This window comes from Dictyostelium discoideum, assembly GCF_000004695.1.
Source record: "Dictyostelium discoideum AX4 chromosome 6 chromosome, whole genome shotgun sequence".
NCBI lineage: Eukaryota > Evosea > Eumycetozoa > Dictyosteliales > Dictyosteliaceae > Dictyostelium > Dictyostelium discoideum.
Window position 1 is genome coordinate 888,493 of NC_007092.3, and position 20,961 is coordinate 909,453.

The 20,961-nt window shown below is 25.0% G+C and overlaps 8 protein-coding genes and 1 non-coding gene across 9 annotated transcripts; 5 read left to right on the forward strand and 4 right to left on the reverse strand.

The window, feature by feature from the left end:
- Nucleotides 1-1,303: 1,303 nt before the first annotated feature.
- Nucleotides 1,304-4,114, forward strand: vatM (vacuolar proton ATPase 100-kDa subunit; the record flags this gene model as incomplete). The annotated part of the gene is made up of 2 exons (XM_629890.1): nucleotides 1,304-1,432; nucleotides 1,790-4,114. The coding sequence occupies 2 exons, from the start codon at nucleotides 1,304-1,306 to the stop codon at nucleotides 4,112-4,114; spliced, it is 2,454 nt and encodes an 817-aa protein (XP_629892.1).
- A 412-nt stretch (nucleotides 4,115-4,526) lies between these two features.
- Nucleotides 4,527-9,063, reverse strand: DDB_G0291964 (hypothetical protein; the record flags this gene model as incomplete). Its single annotated transcript, XM_629891.1, has 3 exons — nucleotides 4,527-8,314; nucleotides 8,557-8,896; nucleotides 8,971-9,063. The coding sequence occupies 3 exons, from the start codon at nucleotides 9,061-9,063 to the stop codon at nucleotides 4,527-4,529; spliced, it is 4,221 nt and encodes a 1,406-aa protein (XP_629893.1).
- Nucleotides 9,064-9,773: 710 nt separating this feature from the next.
- Nucleotides 9,774-9,847, reverse strand: tRNA-Phe-GAA-16. Its single transcript has one exon. It is a non-coding gene; the product is annotated as a tRNA-Phe (tRNA).
- Nucleotides 9,848-10,123: 276 nt separating this feature from the next.
- Nucleotides 10,124-10,381, forward strand: DDB_G0291890 (hypothetical protein; the record flags this gene model as incomplete). The annotated part of the gene is made up of 1 exon (XM_629892.1): nucleotides 10,124-10,381. One exon carries the CDS (start codon nucleotides 10,124-10,126, stop codon nucleotides 10,379-10,381), a length of 258 nt encoding a protein of 85 aa, XP_629894.1.
- A 65-nt stretch (nucleotides 10,382-10,446) lies between these two features.
- On the forward strand, nucleotides 10,447-10,728 carry DDB_G0291942 (hypothetical protein; the record flags this gene model as incomplete). Its single annotated transcript, XM_629893.1, has 1 exon — nucleotides 10,447-10,728. The coding sequence occupies one exon, from the start codon at nucleotides 10,447-10,449 to the stop codon at nucleotides 10,726-10,728; it is 282 nt and encodes a 93-aa protein (XP_629895.1).
- Nucleotides 10,729-11,040: 312 nt separating this feature from the next.
- Nucleotides 11,041-11,964, forward strand: DDB_G0291892 (hypothetical protein; the record flags this gene model as incomplete). Its single annotated transcript, XM_629894.1, has 2 exons — nucleotides 11,041-11,628; nucleotides 11,692-11,964. The coding sequence occupies 2 exons, from the start codon at nucleotides 11,041-11,043 to the stop codon at nucleotides 11,962-11,964; spliced, it is 861 nt and encodes a 286-aa protein (XP_629896.1).
- A 117-nt stretch (nucleotides 11,965-12,081) lies between these two features.
- Nucleotides 12,082-15,082, reverse strand: DDB_G0291894 (hypothetical protein; the record flags this gene model as incomplete). The annotated part of the gene is made up of 3 exons (XM_629895.1): nucleotides 12,082-14,575; nucleotides 14,707-14,806; nucleotides 14,908-15,082. The coding sequence occupies 3 exons, from the start codon at nucleotides 15,080-15,082 to the stop codon at nucleotides 12,082-12,084; spliced, it is 2,769 nt and encodes a 922-aa protein (XP_629897.1).
- Nucleotides 15,083-15,857: 775 nt separating this feature from the next.
- DDB_G0291896 (hypothetical protein) lies at nucleotides 15,858-17,539 on the forward strand (the record flags this gene model as incomplete). Its single annotated transcript, XM_629896.1, has 3 exons — nucleotides 15,858-16,177; nucleotides 16,258-16,763; nucleotides 16,863-17,539. The coding sequence occupies 3 exons, from the start codon at nucleotides 15,858-15,860 to the stop codon at nucleotides 17,537-17,539; spliced, it is 1,503 nt and encodes a 500-aa protein (XP_629898.1).
- A 62-nt stretch (nucleotides 17,540-17,601) lies between these two features.
- DDB_G0291930 (hypothetical protein) lies at nucleotides 17,602-20,557 on the reverse strand (the record flags this gene model as incomplete). The annotated part of the gene is made up of 2 exons (XM_629897.1): nucleotides 17,602-19,937; nucleotides 20,044-20,557. The coding sequence occupies 2 exons, from the start codon at nucleotides 20,555-20,557 to the stop codon at nucleotides 17,602-17,604; spliced, it is 2,850 nt and encodes a 949-aa protein (XP_629899.1).
- Between the last annotated feature and the right edge of the window lie 404 nt (nucleotides 20,558-20,961).

Below are 20,961 nucleotides of genomic sequence, written 5' to 3' on the forward strand. Positions count from 1 at the left end.
AATAAAATTAATAAATGAATAATAATTATAATAACAGGAAAAAAAAATTAATTAAAATGATTTTAAAAAAATAAAAAAAAAATAATAAAAAATAAAAATAAAAATAAAAATAAAAAAATGAAAAAAATAGATATTTTTAGTTTACATTGAACCACAATTATCTTCTGAAATTAAAATTTTTAGTACAATATAATTAACACACTTTTATTTTACTAAAATTAAAAGATTAAACATTAATATTTTCTGTATTTGGTTGTTGTTCTTGTTCTTCTTCTTGTTCTACTTTTTGAATTTTTCTTTGTTTTTTAATATTTCTTGCTTCAATAAAAATTGATAAAATAAAATCAATGACAATTAAGATATATTAAAAATAAAAAAGGAAAAAAATAAAAATAAAAATAAAAAAAAATAAATTAATGTTTTAACAAATTCTGAATTTAGTAATATCATTCCTTAATATTATTTTTATATAATATCTGATTTTTTTTTTTTTTTTTTTTTTTTTTTTTTTTTTTTTTTTTTTTTTTTCACACGAACCCCTGGGAAAAGATTTAATAAAAAATTTGGAAAAAACGGGGGTGGGCCAAAAAAAAAAATTTTTTTTTTTAAAAAATTTTTTTTATTTTTTATTTTTTATTTTTAACTTTTTTTTTTTATTTTTTTTTTTTATTTTATTTTATTTTTGGAATAAAAAAAAAAAAAATTAAATTAAATTAAGAAATCAATAAAAAAGAAAAAAAATAACCAGAAAACAGAAAAAAAAAAAAAAAAAAAATTCAGTACTGGATATATTTTTTGATCATTAATTATTCATAGTTATTTTTGTTTAGGTTAAATTAAACTAATTTTTTTTTATTTTTTTTATTTTTTTTATTTTTTTTTTTTTTGAAAATGTGTTCGTTTTTTCTTTTTTATTATTTCTGGTTGATATCCTGGTAAAAATTGTGTGAAAAAAAAAATAAAAATAAAAAAATAAAAAAAATGAAAAAAAAAAAAAAAAAAAAAAAAAATTTTAAAAAAGTTTTAAATTTTTTAATTTTTTTTTTTTTTTTTTTATTTCAAAAAACTATTTAAAAAAAAATAGAGAATATAGTTATATATATAACACACAAAAAAATTCATATCACATTATTGTTTTTCATTAATTTATAAACAATAATATATATATAATAAACACTCTATCATTTAATTTTAATAAAAAAAAAAAAAAATTATAATATTGTATCAATATAAACACCTTTTTTTATATATAAAATAAAAAACAGCTTTTTTTTTTTTTTTTAGTGGGATTATATAAAGAGAAATGAGCTTTTTAAGACCATCCATTTGGAGATCTTCTCCAATGCAAATGGTTCAATTGTTCGTTCAAATTGAAGCAGCTCATGACACTGTCGATGAGTTGGGTAAATTAGGACTTATTCAATTTTTAGATGTAAGTAAAAAAAAAAAAAAAAAATTTTAAATATATGTTCAATATGGATAAAAAAAAAAAAAAAAAAAAAAATACATATACAATTATAGTAGTAAGGGAAAAAAAAAAAAAAAAAAAGATTTATATACATTAAAAAAATAGTTTAAAAATAACTTTAGATATTTTTTTTTTTTTTTTCATTATTTTCTTTTCTGCATACCCAAAAAAAAATAAAAAAATAAATAAACCGCACACACCCACACAAACTCACCCCACATAATTTTTTATATTTCTTTTTTTTTCTTTTTTAAAAAAAAAAAAAAATTCTAATTGTGTATATATATATATATATTTTTTTTTTTTTAAAAAAAAAAATAGGATAATGAACATGTTAATTTATTCCAAAGAAATTTCGTAAATGAAGTTAAACGTTGTGATGATATGGAAAAGAAATTAAAATTCTTTGAAGATCAAGTTAAAAAGGAACCAAAATTACAAAAACTTTTACCAGATAATATGTTATCAGTTGTTGATGATGATTCACAAATGGATGAATTGGAAGGTCGTTTCGATGAATTAGAATCTGAATTAAAACAAGTTAATGCCAATCAAGAGACACTCCAAAGAAATTACAATGAATTAATTCAATTACGTCATGTATTGACCAAGGATTCAGTATTCTTCCAAGAGAATCCAAATTTGATCGAAGGTGAAGGTCATGAACATAGCGCACGTAGTCCATTGCTTGCAGAGGATCAACACGTTTCAGAAGTTGCCAAACAAGGTGTTAAATTAGGTTTCATCACTGGTGTTATGAATACAGACAAGATGCCACAATTCCAACGTTCACTTTGGAGAACCACCCGTGGTAACAATTATGTCAAGGATGCACGTATCGAAGAGGAAATCATTGATCCACAAACTGGCGAGGAAACTGCCAAGACTGTATTCATTGTTTTCTTCCAAGGTGAGAGATTACAACAAAAAATTAAAAAGATTTGTGAATCATTTGGTGCCAACATCTACGATTGTCCAGATAATTCATTCGAACGTTCAAATCTTTTACAAAAAGTTACTGTTCGTATCACTGATCTCTATGAAGTTTTACAACGTTCAAAGGATCACAAGAGACAAACTTTAGCAGGTATCGTACCAAGACTTTACTCATGGAAGAAGAAGGTTTTACTCGAGAAATCAATCTATCACACTATGAATCTTTTCGATTATGATGTTGGTAGAAAATGTTTAATCGCCAAAGGTTGGACACCAAAAGATAAGATCGAAGAGATTCAATTGGCTCTTCGTACAGCTACCACCCGTAGTGGTGCTTTGGTACCATCAGTTTTATCAATCATAAAGACTGAAGGTTCACCACCAACTCATTTCGAAACTAATAAATACACAAGTTCATTCCAAGAGATTGTCAATGCCTATGGTATTGCACATTATCGTGAGGTTAATCCAGCCGTTTTAACCATCGTTACTTTCCCATTCCTTTTCGGTGTTATGTTTGGTGATGTTGGTCATGGTGCTCTCCTCTTACTCAGTGCCCTCGGTTTAATCTCTTTGGAAAAGAAATTGGCCGGTAAGAAATTGAATGAATTAATTCAAATGCCTTTCGATGGTCGTTATGTACTCTTCCTTATGTCTCTCTTCTCCATTTATGTTGGTTTCATTTACAATGAATGTTTCTCAATTCCAATGAATATTTTCGGTTCTCAATATAACCTTAATTCAACCACCGGTCTTTACACTTATCAACATACCGATCGTGTTTATCCAGTTGGTGTCGATCCACTCTGGAAAGGTGCTCCAAATGAATTGGTCTACTATAACAGTTTCAAAATGAAGTTATCCATTATCTTTGGTGTCGTTCAAATGAGTGTTGGTATTTGTTTCTCATTGTTGAATTACTTAAATCAAAAAGGTCCAATCAAGATTGTAAACATTCTCACTCAATTCGTTCCACAAATGATTTTCCTTTGGTCTATCTTTGGTTATATGTCTGTCTTGATCATCTTAAAATGGGTCGTTCCATATCGTTCATTTGAGGTTGACAAAGTTGATCCACCATTCATTCTTCCAACCATTATCGCTATGTTCTTGTCACCAGGTGGTACACCAGATGTTGTCTTCTTCTCTGGTCAAGGTGCTGTTCAAACCGCTCTCTTATTCTTGGCTCTCATTTCCATTCCAGTTATGTTGGTCATTAAACCATTGTTCATGAAGAGATTCCACTTCCAAGAAGTCGAAAGAAAGAAATTAGGTCACCACGAAGAGGAACATGATGATGAAGCTCTCTACACTGGTCATCACGGTGAAGAATTTGAAATGGGTGAAGTCTTTGTTCATCAAGTCATTCATACCATCGAGTTTGTTTTGGGTGCTGTTTCAAATACTGCCTCTTATCTTCGTTTATGGGCTCTTTCATTGGCTCACTCTGAGTTATCTTCTGTATTTTGGGAACGTATTCTCATTGGTCAAGTCGAACGTGGTAATCCATTCTTGGCTTTCGTTGGTTTTGGTGCTTGGTTAGGTGCCTCTGTTGCTGTACTTTTACTTATGGAATCCCTTTCTGCTTTCTTGCACGCTCTTAGACTTCATTGGGTAGAATTCCAAAATAAATTCTATATTGGTGATGGTGTTAGATTCATTCCATACAGTGCCACTCGTATTCTTTCTGGTTCTGAAGATGATGAATAAATCATTTAACTAACTAAATAAATAAATAAATAAATAAATAAATAAAATAAAATAAAATAAAATAAAACTTAAAAGGTGTTTTTAATAAGAAATCTCATTTTATTTTTTTTTTTATTTTTTTTTTTTTTTTTTGGATTATTAATGCCATTATGTTTCTATATTTGAAGGGTCTTTAAAATGGTTCGGATCTTTTGAAAGAGTTAATTTTAAATCTTTTGCTTTTTTAATATATTCTGGAATAGCGTTTGAAGTTGGCAAAAGTTTGGAAGGTTGTTTCCGATGTCTGTAAGATTTTTTTTTTTGATATAAATAAACTATTGTAGTATACAATTAGTATGTTATTTTTATTTATTTATTTTAGGTTTTTTAGTTTTTGTGAATTTAAAATAGTATGTTATTTTAGATTAGGTAATTAATAATTAATTGGTGGTGTAATTGTTGGAATTGGTTCATTTGTGTTTATGCTCCATTCTTTTTTAAATTTTTTGATGGTTTCGGACCATTGGGTTTCTTTTTGAGTTTTTGTGAGGTTGTTTTTAATTGAGTATTGGTTAAAGTTTGATAAAGTTCTTGAATATTCCAATCTTATTAGCTTGTGCCATTTTGATTTTAATATGTCATAATCTAGTGTTGTGTTGTTTATTTGGTTGTTCCAATTATCAATTGATTGAGTTATATTGATGTCAAATAATGATTTGCATAACCATATCCATATTTGGTGAATAACTAATGAGATTATGTTCCAATATGCATGTGTTCTGACTAGATCAAGATTTGTGTTTATATAATTCCAGTTGAACCTGTATTTTTTATATTGTGCGTTTTCTGCAAAATGAAAATTAATATTGATAGTTGGATCTGGTTTAAATGCTTTGTTGTTTGTTTGTGGTTTATAGATGAGTGTGTATAATTTTGTTGTTTGGTTTTTTGTTAGTGACCAGTTTTTGTTTCCATTGCAATTTTTATATATAAAATATTTTAATTTGTCGTGGTTAATGAAGTTGATTGTGTGCTGACAATTGAAAAACAAATGACCATAGGGATCATTATTCATTTCATTGTTGCAAATGGGGCAAACTTTGTTGTGTAGATGATTAATCGGAAGACATCTAGCATGGAATCTTTGCATTGTATCACGGCCTTTTGGATCTTTTAATTTTTGAATTTTGACAAAAAGTTGGTCGTATGTGTATTTCCATAATAGTTGTATTGATTGTTGGTGCGAAGTAAGAAGTAGATCTGAATATTTCTTGCCAATATAGTCTTTTGATTTACATTGGTGATTGTTGAGTATTGTCGAGTAGATTTCTTTGAGTGTTGGTGGTAGTGAAATATTATTTGTGTTTAATGTTTGAGAGGTTTGATTTTTTATTAATATTGGTTGTAGGATTTGAACTTTATCTTTTAGATGTCCAATTTGAGTTGCATAGTTTTCCCATTCTTTTTTGATTTTTATAAGGTATGGAGAAGAGATTGATTTGTTGATGATTTGATCCATCCAACTTATCATGTATATTGAATTGTTTGCAGATTTATGCATTTGTAAAAATCTGTTGTATATCCAAATCTTTTGAGCAACTTGTCGTAATTGTATATTCCACATACCCCAACCACCTTCTTTTAATGGTTTTAATGATCTATCATAACACATCAAAGGTATTTTTGCACGTGAATGGATGGTTGATGTGTTGTTTTCAATGGAATTGGTATTAGGAGTTGGTGATTCAGAATTTGCGGGAGAATTCATAAACCATGAGATTAATTTATTAATTTGAAATTCTTCATCTTTTGTAAATTCTTCAAGGTATGATAAATATGTTATTGGTGATAGTGAGTAGGTGTTTATGATGGTTGTTTTTGTTTTTAATGTTGTGCCACTAGTTTTCCATAGTACTAATGATTTATTCAATGTTTTCATTGTTTCTGGTAATTTCCTATGTAAACCATTATGATTAAAGAAATAGCCAAGAACTCTTTCTGATTGATCTTTTTTGGTTATTGGTATTCTTTTTGATTGTGGAATATTGTTTATTATGTGTTTATCAGTGATTTTGTGGGGGTTGATTTCTATTATTGCACTTTTGTCAAAATTTAATGATGATGATGTTGAAGCGCAGAAATTATCGAAATGTTTGATTGATTGTTGTTGTTGTTCGTAGTTGATGTTGTATGTTGTAGAGTCGTCTGCAAATTGGGTAAATTTGATTTTAATTTGTGGATTGGGTGAAATTGGTAAACCAATTATTGAATTGTCTGCATTTATTGTTCTTGCTAATATTTCAATTACAATTACAAATAAAGTGGCTGAGATTGGGTCACCTTGTTTTACACCTCTTTTAATTTCGAATTTTCTGGTTGTTTTACCATTAATTGAAATTTTTGCTTGTGAGTCAGATAATAGCTTGTGGATTAAATTTATTAATTTTATTGGTATACCAATATGAATTAATGTTCTTTTAATACTATCGTGAGAGATAGAATCAAATGCTTTAAAGAAGTCAAATAGTGTGATGATACCAGGGAGGTTTTTAGATTTGAGGTAGTTGATTAATTCATTGATGTTGATGATGTTGTCTATGATGAATCTGTGGGGTACGAAACCAGTTTGGTTGTTGTTGATGATGAAAGGAAGTATTCTCAGAAGACGTGCATTGATTACTTTTGAGAGGATCTTGTAATCAGTGTTTAGAAGTGTAATGGGACGACGATTTGATATGAGTAACGGGTTGCCTTTCTTGTATATTGTGTGTATAAGACCTTCGGTGAATTCTGTTGTGATGTGGTGAGGATTTTCTAGTATATCGTTGAATAATGTAGTGAGAATTGGTTTAACTTGGTTTAAATGATTAATGTAGAATGCATTTGTAACGCCATCTGGACCGGGTGATTTGTTGGGGTTACAGGTTTTAATTGCAGCTTCAACTTCATCTTGTATAAATGGTGAGTCTAAACCATTCCAATATTCATTTTTTATGATGGGCCATGTGTTTAGCATGAGCTGGTGAGTTATTGGACAACATATTTGTAAGCTATATAGATTTGTGTAGAATTCAACAAACGCATTTTCAATTTGGTCGGGGTCGGATGTAATGATGTTACCATATTGGATTGATTCAATTTTTGCATCTTTTGATCTTTTGTTTAGTATTGCTGATAGATACTTGCTAGGTATTTCTCCATTTATATGTTTTTTTAATATGTTTGTGTGGTTTTGATGTAATTTGTTTTTGTTACATATAATATTGTATTCAGCGATGCATTGTTCTTCAAGATGTTTGAATTTTGCCGCTTTTTCTAAAAGTATTTGTTTTGCACGTTGAGTTTGTTTGTCTTTGTTATATTGATAGTTTTTTAGAGTTTTAATAATTTTTGATTTTACTTTTGACCAGTTTGTAAATTGATTGATTGATGTGTTATTGTGATTAGTTATTAAATGATTGATAATATTGATTGCTTCATGGTCATTTGCAGTACCAGGTGATAATATCCATCTTTTCTTATGTTTATTTATTTGAAAAGGTGAAGAAATTGTTGTTGATATTGGATTATGATCTGATAATGAAGATGGAATTTGGTGGACTTGAGTATATATATTTTCAGGGTCTATTCTATTGTATTGAGTATATATTCTATCTAATATGTTACCATGTGTATGAGTTGGAGTGTTTTTAAATTCACCTTGATCAATTAGATGGTGTTGGTATGTGTAGGATTGGATAATATCATCTAATAGTGAATTGTCGTTGTGGATACAGTTGAAATCTCCTGCGATAATAGATACATGTTGGGATTGGTTTGGTATTGGGTTTGTTGAGTGGTTGTGGAGAAGTGTTTGTAGTGAAGTTGCATATGAATTCTTTTTGATGGTATTATTTGATGCTGGTGCGTAAATTCCAAGAATACCAATTGGTAATTGATTTGGAAATATAACGTCTGCTAAAATAGCTCTACCATCAATTGTTGATATGTGTTTGAGTTTGAGTGTGTTTGGGTTATGGTTAATGATGATTACACCATTTCCTCGTTTGGTGACAGAGATGATGTGATCGGGAAAATCATGTTTAAGTTGTAATGGTGATGAATTGAGTTCAGTGAGTATTGAGATTGTTGGACGAGGTGGAAGTTTTGATATAAGTAGTTGTAGTGTGTCAACAGCTTTTTGGTAGGAATTGTGTTGATTGTTTGGGTTTTCAGTGAATCCTCTACAATTCCAAGTTATAAAGTTGATTTTTGAGCTCATACCTTACTAGGTTTGGCAGCACCAGTATTGACTGGTTGTGTAGTCAGGGCATTGCTGCTTCTTCTTGTATTTATTGGATTTGGAGTTGGTGCACTTGGTTTGTTTGGTTGAGATTGTAGAGGTTTTTGTGGTACAATTGTTGGATCGGTTGGATTGCTCATTGATAATGAGTTTTTCCCGTTATTATTATTTGAAGAATCACTTTTGTGTGAAATTTCATTATTGTTTTGGGATTGATTGTTAATATCAAGTGATTCATTTAGTATAGCTTTTGAACCACTATTTTGAAGTGAGTTATTATTGCGATTGGAATTTGCAATTTCGTTGATTGGTGGGGTTTTAATGTTGTTTTTTGGTGGTTGATTGTTTTTGTTCATGTTTGGGTTTGTGATGGCATTTTTTATAGTTGTTGCCATATCTGCATTTTTTGCATGTTGAATTTTGTGTTTAGTGACACTACGTGTTGCAGCTTTGATATATCTTGTGATACCAGATGGTTGTTCGATCTTTTGATCAACAATGTTGTGTGTGTGATCAATTAGCTGATATGTTATAATGTAGCTTTTAAACGCAACAGCATATGAGTATGTGACAGTAAATGATTCAATTGATGTACAACTGGTGAATTTAGTGAGGTTGTTTGTAATTGCATCGTTTGCATGTTTGGGTGAGTACGTTTTAATGAATGTTTTAATGATTGCATAATCATTTGATGATATATCGAATCTATAGTTGAGTTTGTCGATATTTAGTGCAAGTTGGTTTTGAAGGTTGATTATTGAAGTTAATTTATCAACGTTGCAATTTACGAAGGCAGTTGCACCAATTATTTTGAATGCTGATGGCGACAGTATATCTTCGAAGAGTTTGTGAATGTTTTTGTGAATTTGTTGAATTCTTGTGTCATCTTTTGAGGTTAATTCTTCACGGATGTGTGGTTGATTAAAGTAACACTTAATGTTGATGGTGTTATTGTTTTTTTCTAAGAAAGAGAGTGGTCTTGTGATTGATGGAGGTGCAATGATATCTAATTGATTATCAAGTCCTTTGTTTAGTGAGAGTTGGTTTGTTGGGGTTTGTTTTTTAGGTGTGTCGATTTTTGCACTTTTGTTTTTTGTTGTTGAGGTTGTGGAGGTATTATTTGTATTGGTTGTGTTGTTATCTGTATGATTTAACTGTAATTCAGTTGAGTGATCATCAGCCATTGTTGAAAAGTATATAGGACGATAGCCCTTGCTTTATTGAGCAAAAAAGGGTAAAATTAAGAGGAATGAATGTGGCGGTGAAGATATAACAGTGATTTATTTATTATATGTATAAATTCTCGTTTATTTCTTTGTTTTTTCGGTTTTTTTTTTTTTTTTTTTTTACCTGTGATCAGACCTTCCTTGCCTTCATTTAGAAGGTTTTAAAAATTTTTGCCTCAGGCCGGGATCGAACCAGCGACCTTAAGATCTTCAGTCTCACGCTCGTACCAACTGAGCTACTAAGGCTTGATGAAATTTATATTTTTTATACAAGGTGACCTTTTTTATAACTTTATTTAATAATTTGAATTAGTGAATATTGTTTTATTGGTTTTAAATTTAATGTTAAAAAAAAAAGGTTATTTATTAATATATTTAATTGAATAAAGGAAAGAGTTTTTCAAAAGAAAAATGTAGGAAATTAAAAAAAAAGATTGGAAATTAAAAAAAAAAAAAAAAAAAAAATTAAAAAAAAAATTTTATTTTACATTCAAACACACAAACATACACACATACACCGAAATGTCAGAAAAATTTAAACAAAATCGAAGAAAATTTGAATATCAAGGAAGAACTATATATGAATGGGATCAATCAATAGAAGAAATTAACATATATATTCAACCTCCACCAGGTTTAACATCTAAAATGGTTGCATGTGAAATTACACCAACTCAATTAATTTTAGGTATTAAAGGTAATCCACCATTCATTAATGTAAATATTCATCCCACTCCACACCACTTCACCCCACCCTATCCCCCAAATGTCAACACCTAATTTATAATTATAAAAATAATGATAATTATAATAATAAGTTATTCATTCTCGGCTAACCTAAATTAATGTTAATAAAAAAGGAACCATTTTTTTCAACAATAAAACAAAAAGATAGTTTTTGGACTTTTGAAGATGGTATAATTCATGTTACACTTCAAAAAATGAATAAAGCAGAAACATGGATGGCAGCACTTAAAGGTCATTTAAATCAAAATGAAAGTTTATTAAATGAAGAGGATAAAAAAAAGATAATGTTAGAAAGATTTCAAGAAGAACATGATGGTTTCGATTTCTCTGGTGCTGAATTCACTGGTAATAATGTACCAGATCCAAGAAAATGTAATTGATTTTTATATTTCTATTTTTATCATTTTTATTTTTATCATTTTTTATATATATGCTAACATTTTTTCTTTATTATTTACTGCTTTAGTTTTAGGAGGATTAAAAAAATAATAATAAAGTGATACACACATGTACAATTTAAAATAATAATCATGATTATTGGTGTAGAGACACCCACCTCATCGATGCTTCATTTTTTTCATTTTTTTTTATTTTATTTTCCCATTTTTATTTTTTTTTTTTAAATTTCATTTTTATTTTTTTTTTTTTTTAAATTAATTTTGCTTTTTCACCAACAAATATAAAAATAATAAATGAATAATAGTAATAATATTTTCAAATTTATAACATCAAATATTCAAAAACAAGTTATTTTAAATAAAAATAATAAAATTTTAAATAAATCATTATATTTAAATAACTATTATTATAATAAAAATATTGAAAATGCTAAAATTATAAATCAAACAGCAACAACAGCAACGATAATTGTACCATCATTAAATAATAGAAATAATTTTAACAATATAATTAGAAATTATAGTAATAGAGGTTACCCACATCGTAGATATAATAATAGTAACGATGATGATGATGATAATAATGGTAGATTAAACTTTTTACCAAGTAAAGATAATAAGGATTCACTATTGGAGAGAATATCAGGTGTACTTGTAGGACTTGCATCGGTTGCTTTATTAGTTTATGTATTTTATGATGGAGCTTTTGAAATTGTTATAAATAATTTAATTTTCAAGAAAACAGTTGACACATTAAGATCAAATGAAAAGGTTCAAGCAGTTTTTGGCCAAGATTTCACTGCTAAAGGTTTAGGTTTTCGTTCAAATGGCTCTTTTAATTATAAACATAGTGTTGATAAAAATGGTGATAAAATAGTTTTTGTAAGTATATATTAAATTTAATATATATTACTCACAATTAGTATACTAATATTTATTCTTTAGATTAGTTTTATGATTGAATCAGAGAAAGGAAAGATTGGAGTTGTTGAATGTAAATCTGTTAGAACTAGTACATTAGATTTAGAAATTAAAATATTAAAAGTTAAATATGAAAATTATAAAACAATTACAATTGTTGATGAAGCATTACCAAAGAAATTTAATAATAAATTAAAGAATTTCCTTTCAATATTTGGTATAACAATTAATAATAATAATGGGAATGATAATAGTGGTGGTAGTAGTAGTAGTAGTAGTGGTGGATCATCAAATTAATATAAAAATAAAAATATAATATTATTCAATATAATTTAATAAAAAATAATTAAATTTTATTAATTTTTTGTATTTGTTTTTAGTTCATTTTGTGTTATTATTATTATTTAAATTTTATTACTTTGATTTTGGTTTTGGTTTCGGTTTGGGTTTTGAAGTTGTTTTTTGTTTCTTTTTAATCTTTTCATCATCTGAAGATATTTCTTCTAGTTCAGATTCAGATTCTTCAGATTCTGGTTCAGACTCTTCTTCAGATTCTTCTTCAGGTTCACTTTCATCCTTCTTTTGTCTTTTTGCATTTCTTTTTGTGGTTGTGGTAGTGGTGGTTGTAGATTTCTTTTTTGTAGGTTTCTTTAATTTTACATTTGATTTTTTATCATTTTTATTTGATAGATTATCTTTTTCTTTAATATTGCCATTATTGTCATTATCATCATCATTGTCATCATCTAAAATATTTTTACTAAATTTAGAAGGTACCTGCATACCTTGAATATCATGTTTTTCATTCAATGATAAAAGATGAAAATTTAAAGTATCAATTTGCTTATTATTTGAAATGATTTCAATATTACCATTATTTGCCAATTGTAAACAAGATGTAAACATTCTACAAACCTCATAAGTTGGTGAATTCTTTGTTATTTCACCAAATGGAACAGTTGCTTCTTTATTTATTATTATACAATCATCATCATCTTCTTCTTCATCTTCTTCGGTTTCAATGGTTGGTTTAATGATTTCTTCTTTTAATTTTTTATTTGTTGTTGCAAAAGGTTTCATACCATTTAAAAATTTATTACCATAAACATGAATATCAAAAGTTGGATGAGAATCTTGTTCAATTAGAATTGGTGTTAATCTATTGTTCCAATCATTTACTCTTTGTGATAATGCAGTCTCTCTAACGTATTTGGAAGCACTTTCTAAATATTTCTCAACATAGGATCTACATAACTCCTCATAGGTTTGTGTTGGTTTACTTAATTCAATATCAATCCCATTCTCTGATATAAATCTTTCTACTACATGTTCTTCTCCATTTGAATTACCAAAATTATATTGACTACCACCATTTTGAAATGGTCCATCATGATATTCAATATTATTATTATTATTATTATTATTATTATCACCACCTTCATAATCTGAATCGTCACCCCCACCACCACCTAAATCACCATAGTCGTCATCATCGTCATCACCCCATCCCATACCAATACCATCTCCATTATTATCTTCATTATTATTATTTTCTTGAGTAAAGAACTGTTCTTCATTATTATTATTATTACTGTCATATTCATCATTTAAATCAAAACCATTATTTTTATTTGCTAATCTTTGTTTTCTTAAAAGTTGTTTATTTTGTTGAATGTTTTTATTATAAAGATAATTTAATTCTTTAAAGAAACAACCTCTTAATGATAATGATTCATTTGGAAATGAAATGATTGGTTCTGTTGAAAACGATAATACTTTTTCTACTTTATTAGATTCGATTGTTGGTTTCTCTTTTTTCAATTTCTTTTTTTTATCAGAATCTAAAAGATTGAATGGAATATTAAATGTTTTACCCTTTTTGAATGGTCTACTATTATTTTTAACATCTTCATCAAATGGATTTAATAATGCCCATGCATCTTTTGTTGTTGGTTGAACTTGAGCTTTTTTTCTATTTAATCTATCTTTTTTATCATTTAATTTTGAAGATGATGATGATAAATTATTATTATTATTACCATTTTCTTGTAGTGTTGGTGGTAGTGGTGGCGGATTAGTACCATCATTATTGTCATCATGTTTCATACCAATACCATCATTATTATCATCATCATCATCATCATCATTATTATCATCATCGCTACTATCTTGACCTGCACCTGCATTCTCAAAACCACTACCATCATCTTTATTATTTTCATTTAAATTTGTATTTGAAGAAGAGGGTTGTAGGGGGTGTTCTCCATTAGGGGGTAGTAACGAGTCATTACTTTTTTCATTTAACTTTTTAAAGAAATCACCACCACCACCACCGCCACCATTCATTTGATAGTTATTATTATTATTATCATCTACATCATCAGTATATTGATTCCTGTGAAAATTTAATGGCTTATTATTTGATAGAAAGTTTTCATTATCCAAGAAATCTAAACCTCTTAATACCATTGCACCATTCTTTGATACGATTGCATCATTCATTCTAAAATCACTCCTTTTTAAATCATTCTTTTTACCATAAATTTCATTACTATTACTTTGAATACTATGAATATCTTTTTCATCCATTTCATTGGTACCACTATCACCATTTAAATCCATCATTAAATTCCTATCAGTTGAACTACTATTATTCATTAATGCAATTTTATAAGTTGATTCATTTGATACTTGATCATCTTCATTCTCTTTTCTTTTATTTGATTTCATTTTTTTTCTTATACCACCATCACCACCACCATCCTCTTCTTCATTCTCACCATCATTTAAATCAATATTATCATCTTCAATTAAAATATCATCTAATGCTAAAAATTCTACATCATCTTCATTTTCAATATCTCTATCAACACCTTCTGAATTAATTGATGTTGCATCTTTTCTTTTTCTAATTTTTTTTTTTTTTTTTTATTTTAAAAATAAAATAAAATAAAATAAAATAAATAAAATAAATTGTTATTAAATTAATTCATTTTATATTTGTATATTTATTATTATTATTGTAAAATTTTTAATTACTTTTTTTGTGCTAATAAATCCAATGTTTGATAAAGTAAACTATATAGGTATTCTACTTTTTTACTATAAATAACTGCTGATCCTTGAATTAATAATGCAGCTAAATTTTTAAAAAAATAAAATTTATATATATCAGTATGATTTTATTACTTTTTTATTTTTTATTATTTTTTTATTTTTTATTTTTTTTTTTTTTCTTACCTTCAGCGAAATTTAAAGTTTTTACTTGATTAGTACCTTCAAATGTGAATGAAATTTTATCCAAATCTGATAAATAATCTTCCAATTCTTTTGAAATATCAATTTGCCAATTTTCTGCAAGATCTCTAATTGGTTGAATTAGGTATGAATAATCTTTTGTTGCAGTAACTTCCATCTATATATATATATATATATATTTTTTTTTTTAAATGTTATTAAACATCAACTAGTAGTTGATATGTTTTTGATTTAATTTTATTATTATATTTTAAATTTTTTTAATTTTTATTTTTAAAATAGTAAAACTAATATTTTTATAAAAAATACAGAAAAACAAATTTGTACTTAGTTTTAGAAAAAAAAAAATTTAAAACTAAAAAATTAAAAAAATTATGAAAATTGAAATTTTTTGGTGGGGAATTTTTAAAAAATTGGCGCCAAATGTAAAAAAAAAAAAAAAAAAAAAAAAAAAAAAAGTTAGTAAAAGTTTTTATTAATTTAATTATTTACAAATGTAAGATATAAAATATCTTAAACTTTATTTACTTGGTATACTTGTAATATTGATCATATTAAGAATATATATTGTAATAATTAATTTTTTTTATAAAATTAATTTTTATTTTTATTTTCATAATTTTTTTTTTTTATTTTTATTTTTATTTTTTTTCATTTTTTAATTTTTAAAATTTGGGGGGAAATTTTATCAGTTATAGTTTTTTTTTTTTTTTTTTTCATTTTTAATTTTTAATTTTTTTAACCCGAACAGATAGATTAAAACAAATAAACACACATAACCCACACACACAATTAATATTTTTTTTTTTCTTTTTTTTCTTTTGTAATAACAATTTATCATAATAAATAAAAAAAAAAAAAAAAAAACTAGATAATAAAAAAATAAAAAAAATAAAGAAAATTAAAAAAAAAAAAAAAGATAAATAAATAAAATGGATCAACCAACAATTGAAGAATATGAAGAAACTACTACTACTACTGCCACTACTACTACAGTCACAAAAAAAGATGAGAAATCAAAAGTAGAAATTGGTGAAGGTGAAGCAGGTATTACATTTGAAGATTATGAGGAAGAAGGTGAAGAAGAAGGTGAAGAGGAAGGTGAAGAGGAGGAAGAAGAAGAAGAAGAAGAAAAAGATAAAGAAACCATCATTAAAAGTGCAGAGGGAAATGAAAAAGCAGGTGATCTTTTGATGAAAGAAAAAGATTATTCATCTGCATGTGGTTTATATTGTGTTGCTTTAAAAAATTTGTAATTATTCTCTTTATAGTTAAATAAAATAAAATAATAATAAAAATAATAAAAATATTAATTAAAATTATTTAAATTAGATCATCAATTTATGGTGCATTATCACCAAAAGTTGCACATTTATATGTTAAATATGGTAATTCATTAATTTTAACCTATAAACAAGAAGAATCTGAAAATTTAATGAATTTATTAGGTTCAAAGATTAAAGAAATTGCTGAAAAAGGTGAAGATTCAACTACCTCTTCAACTACTCCACCACAAACAACTACTACTACAACCACCACCACCACAACTACTACAACTACTACAACCACTCCTACTGAAGATGCACCAGATAAGAATGCATCAGATAAAAAAAATAGTAAAAAAGAAGAAGAAGAATCTGAAGATATTTCAACTGAAGAATCATCAAAACCTGTAAATAAACTAAACACAAAAGAAAATGAAGATGATGAAGCAACTCCAATTCAAATCGCTTGGGAAGTTTTAGAAACTGCAAGAGTAATCTATGAAAAAGAAAAAGATAAACAAATTGAACTTTCAGATGTACATGTTTCATTAGGTGATTTATTCATTGATTCTGGTAATTTTTAAAATTTTATAAAATTATATATAATTCTAAATTTAAATTTAATTTTATTAATAATTTTTAATTTTTATTTTTTAATTTACATATATTTAGATCAAATTGAAAATGCAATTGAAGAATATGATAAAGCATTAAGAATTAGAAAAGATATTAGAGATAATGATTTAAGATCAATTGCAGAGATTCATTATGCAATGGGTTTAGCATTCCATGTTGATAATAAAGCACCAATCGCTGAGAAACATTATAGAACTGCCATTGATTTATTGGGTGATCAATTGAATAAGATACAACAATCATTGAATGGAGAAACTGATACTGATAAATTAAAGAGTTTGGCTGATGAAATTCAAGAATTGAAAAATATTATCGTTGATCTTCAAGGTAGATTGGATGAAGTTGTTCCAATTGATACCTCAAATGAACCAGTACCAAAAGAACTTCAACAGGATGAACAACAACCAGTTTTCTCAACTTCTGCTAGTCAAAATCCAATTAAACCTGGAACTCCAGTTAATACTTTTGGTGTAGTTGGTAAATCTGCAAGAAGAAGTATTACACCTCAAACTAATAATAGTAATAGTAGTTCAACTCCTTCAACTCCAAATAAATTTACTCCAATTGAAACAACAACAACTACTGCATCCACAACTGAAACCAACAATACTTCAACAACCAATGGTAAGAGAAGACTTGAAGATCTTATGAATGGTGCTCAAGTACCAGAATCATTTTCAACAAATTCCGAAGAAAAAAAACAAAAACTATAAATTATTAAAATAAAATAAAATAAATAATAAATAAAATTTATTCTATGTTTACAATAATTATTTTATTTATTTAATTTAATTTTATACATTTCATTTTTATCTTTATCTAAATAACCTTTTTTAAAATAATAATTTAAAATAAAAGTATCATTATATGAATTTGCAAATTTTAAATTATCATTTGTAATATTGAATAAACTTGGTTTATACTTTAAAAGTATATCAAATATTGGTATTGATTTGGAAAGAAAAGGTAATTTATAATAGTGGTATTGAAAAGGTGGTGATATATCAACATTTGGATGATTTATAAATATATATTCAATCATTGGATAATTATTCCAATAGCTAAAACCATCTGGAATTTTATTTATATCATATTGATTAATGATATAGGAAATTAGTTCTTTCCTATTGGTCAATATTGAATAACCAAAAAGATATTCACATACTCTTTTACCAACTTTATATGCAATTGTAACTTTGTCAATAAAATCTTTAATTGATAATTTAATATATTCTTTATTTGTTGTATTGTTTATTAACTTTTTTAATAATGTCACACCGATTGGGAGAATTTCAATTTTTGAAGATGGATTTTCAATTAAAAAAATTGGGAAATACTTTTTGAATTTTTCAATTTCATTAATATTAATTAGAAAATATAATGTATATTTATTAATTTTCGAACAATTTATTAATGTTTCTAAAATGCTATCAAATGATTTATTCATTTCAAAAATAAATTCAAATGTAAATGTATTAAAATCAATAATTTTATTAATTGAAAGTGAAGAATTCTTCATTATTAATACATAAAGTTTTGGTGATTTAATATGTAAATAGAATGCAGAGTGATATACTGAATGTTCTATTGAAATTAAATTATTTTTAATTTGATTTTTAATTTCAATTAATTCTGTTATTGTTATACCTTTAGTTTTAATTAATAGTTTAAATAAAAAATTAATTATATTTTGATAAATTTGAGGTGGTGATGGTTGATTGTTGTTGTTGTTGTTATTGTTTATTTCATCTTTAATTGGGTTTAGAGTTAACCAAAAAATTAAATAATTTTTAATAGTTTCCAATTTATTATTTTCATTTAATATCAAATTTTCTAATTGATTATTATTAAATAAATTCCAAGTTTTACTAAATTCTTCTGAAAATGGATGTGAAAAAATATTAATATTTTCATTACAAATGATTGATTGAATTTTAATTAAATTAAATTCTCTTATTGATTCAAAAATTATTTTCAAAGAATTTTTAATATCTAATGATACATTTGGATTAGATATATCAATTAATTTTTTAATATTTTCTGAATCATTTAATTTCAGACTTAAAGTAGAAAAGATTGGAATGGAATTATTATTATTATTATTTTTATTATAATTAAAAATATAGTTATTATTATTATTATCATTATTATTATTATTATTATTATTATTATTATTATTATTATTATTATTATTATTATTATTATTATTATTATTATTATTATTATTATTATTATTATTATTATTATTATTATTATTATTATTATTATTATTATTATTATTATTATTATTATTATGATTATTATTATTGGTAGTAGAGTAAAAATAATTTTCTAAATCCTTATTTTCAAATGATATTAAATTCTTTTTTATTTTATTTCTAAATTCTTTTAAAATAGATGTCACAATTCCATTTTTAGAATATTTTGAATGATTCAACCAATCAATTGTACTTTTATCATTTATAATAAGCAATTGATTACTTTTCATTGGTTCAATTGTTAGACTATTTAAAATTGGATTCCATTCAGATGGAAATCCAAATTTATTATATAATTTTATATCTAATGATTCTTTTAATTTTTTAATTGATTTTTCATATACTTCTTTATTATTGGTTATTTCGAATATTGAATTTCTAATTTTATTTAATAAAACTATATTCTTTTTCCAATTTTTCCATTTTATACTATTTAAGAAATTAATAATAAATTCAATGATATCTTCAATATTAATTTTATTATTTCTAAAATCAATTATTAAATTATCAATTTTATTTAATATACCAATTGTATTTAATCCTAAAAATCCATTATTATTTAAACCTTTAAAATTATCATCCTTTTCAATGAGTTCATAATATTTAAAATAATATAAACTATATAATCTTGTTGAATTTTGTTTTTTAACTAATGATTTAATTATTTCTTTAATCTTTTCATATTCATTTTTATTTGAATTATTATTATTATTATTATTATTATTATCATCATCATTATTACTATTATTATTATTATTATTATTATTATTATTATTATTATTATTATTATTATTATTATTGTTATTATATTGATTTATTAATTGATTTAAATTATACACTCTATTATTTGTTACTAAAATTTCAATATCATAATAATAAAAACCATATTGATTAAATAATATATTTATTATCTAAAATATATGATACCATATTATCTTTATCTTTATTAAATTCCAAACACCATTTTATTGAATTTTTTTTTATATTATTTGTAATTATTTTATTTTTATCATTATTATTATTATTATCAATAACTTTATTATTTATATAATTAATTAATAAATTTAATGTTAAAGTTGAAGAGTATTTTATTGAATATTCAATATGATAAGATGTAATTTTAAAATTTATTATTGATTCTGAAAATAATATTTCTAATAATTGGTTATTATCGGATCTAACAAGAAACATAACATGATCATTTTCAAATTGAAATTGGTATTGATTTATTAATAATTTAAAAACTATTAAATGAATGTTTTTAATTTTTGATTGTCCACCAACGATTTTAACAGACTTTATAAAATCTATAATTTCACTTTTTGTAACTTGTATGAATTGTTTTGTTTCTAATTTATATTTCAATAAATCTAGGCAATTGTTTTTTACCATCCAACCAAATGAATAAATATTTTCAAATTTAATTCTATTTTCTGTATAATAATACGTATAGTTTTGAAACTCAATATCCATATTTAGCATTAAATCAAAAATTAATCCATTTAAATATTTGTTTCTAAAAACTTTCCAAAATAGTATCTCCCAAATATCCATTGGTATAATTGATTTATTCATTGGTTGAACTATAGATTTATTACTTAGAATATTAATTCCATTTTGTTTTTCCATTCACTGGGAAATTAATTAAAAAGTTTATTTTTTAAAGGCTGAACTCTTAAATGAATTAAAATTATAAAAATAGTCGGCTTTTTTTTGTGTGAAAAATTGTTTTTTTTTACATAAAAAAAAAAAAAATTAAAAAAAAAAAAAAAAACCAACACCATGCAAATTACTTTTTTCATGTAAAAATTTAAAAAATTTTTATAATCTAAAAAAAATTTAAAAAAAATCTAAAAAAAAAAAAAATCTTAATTTAC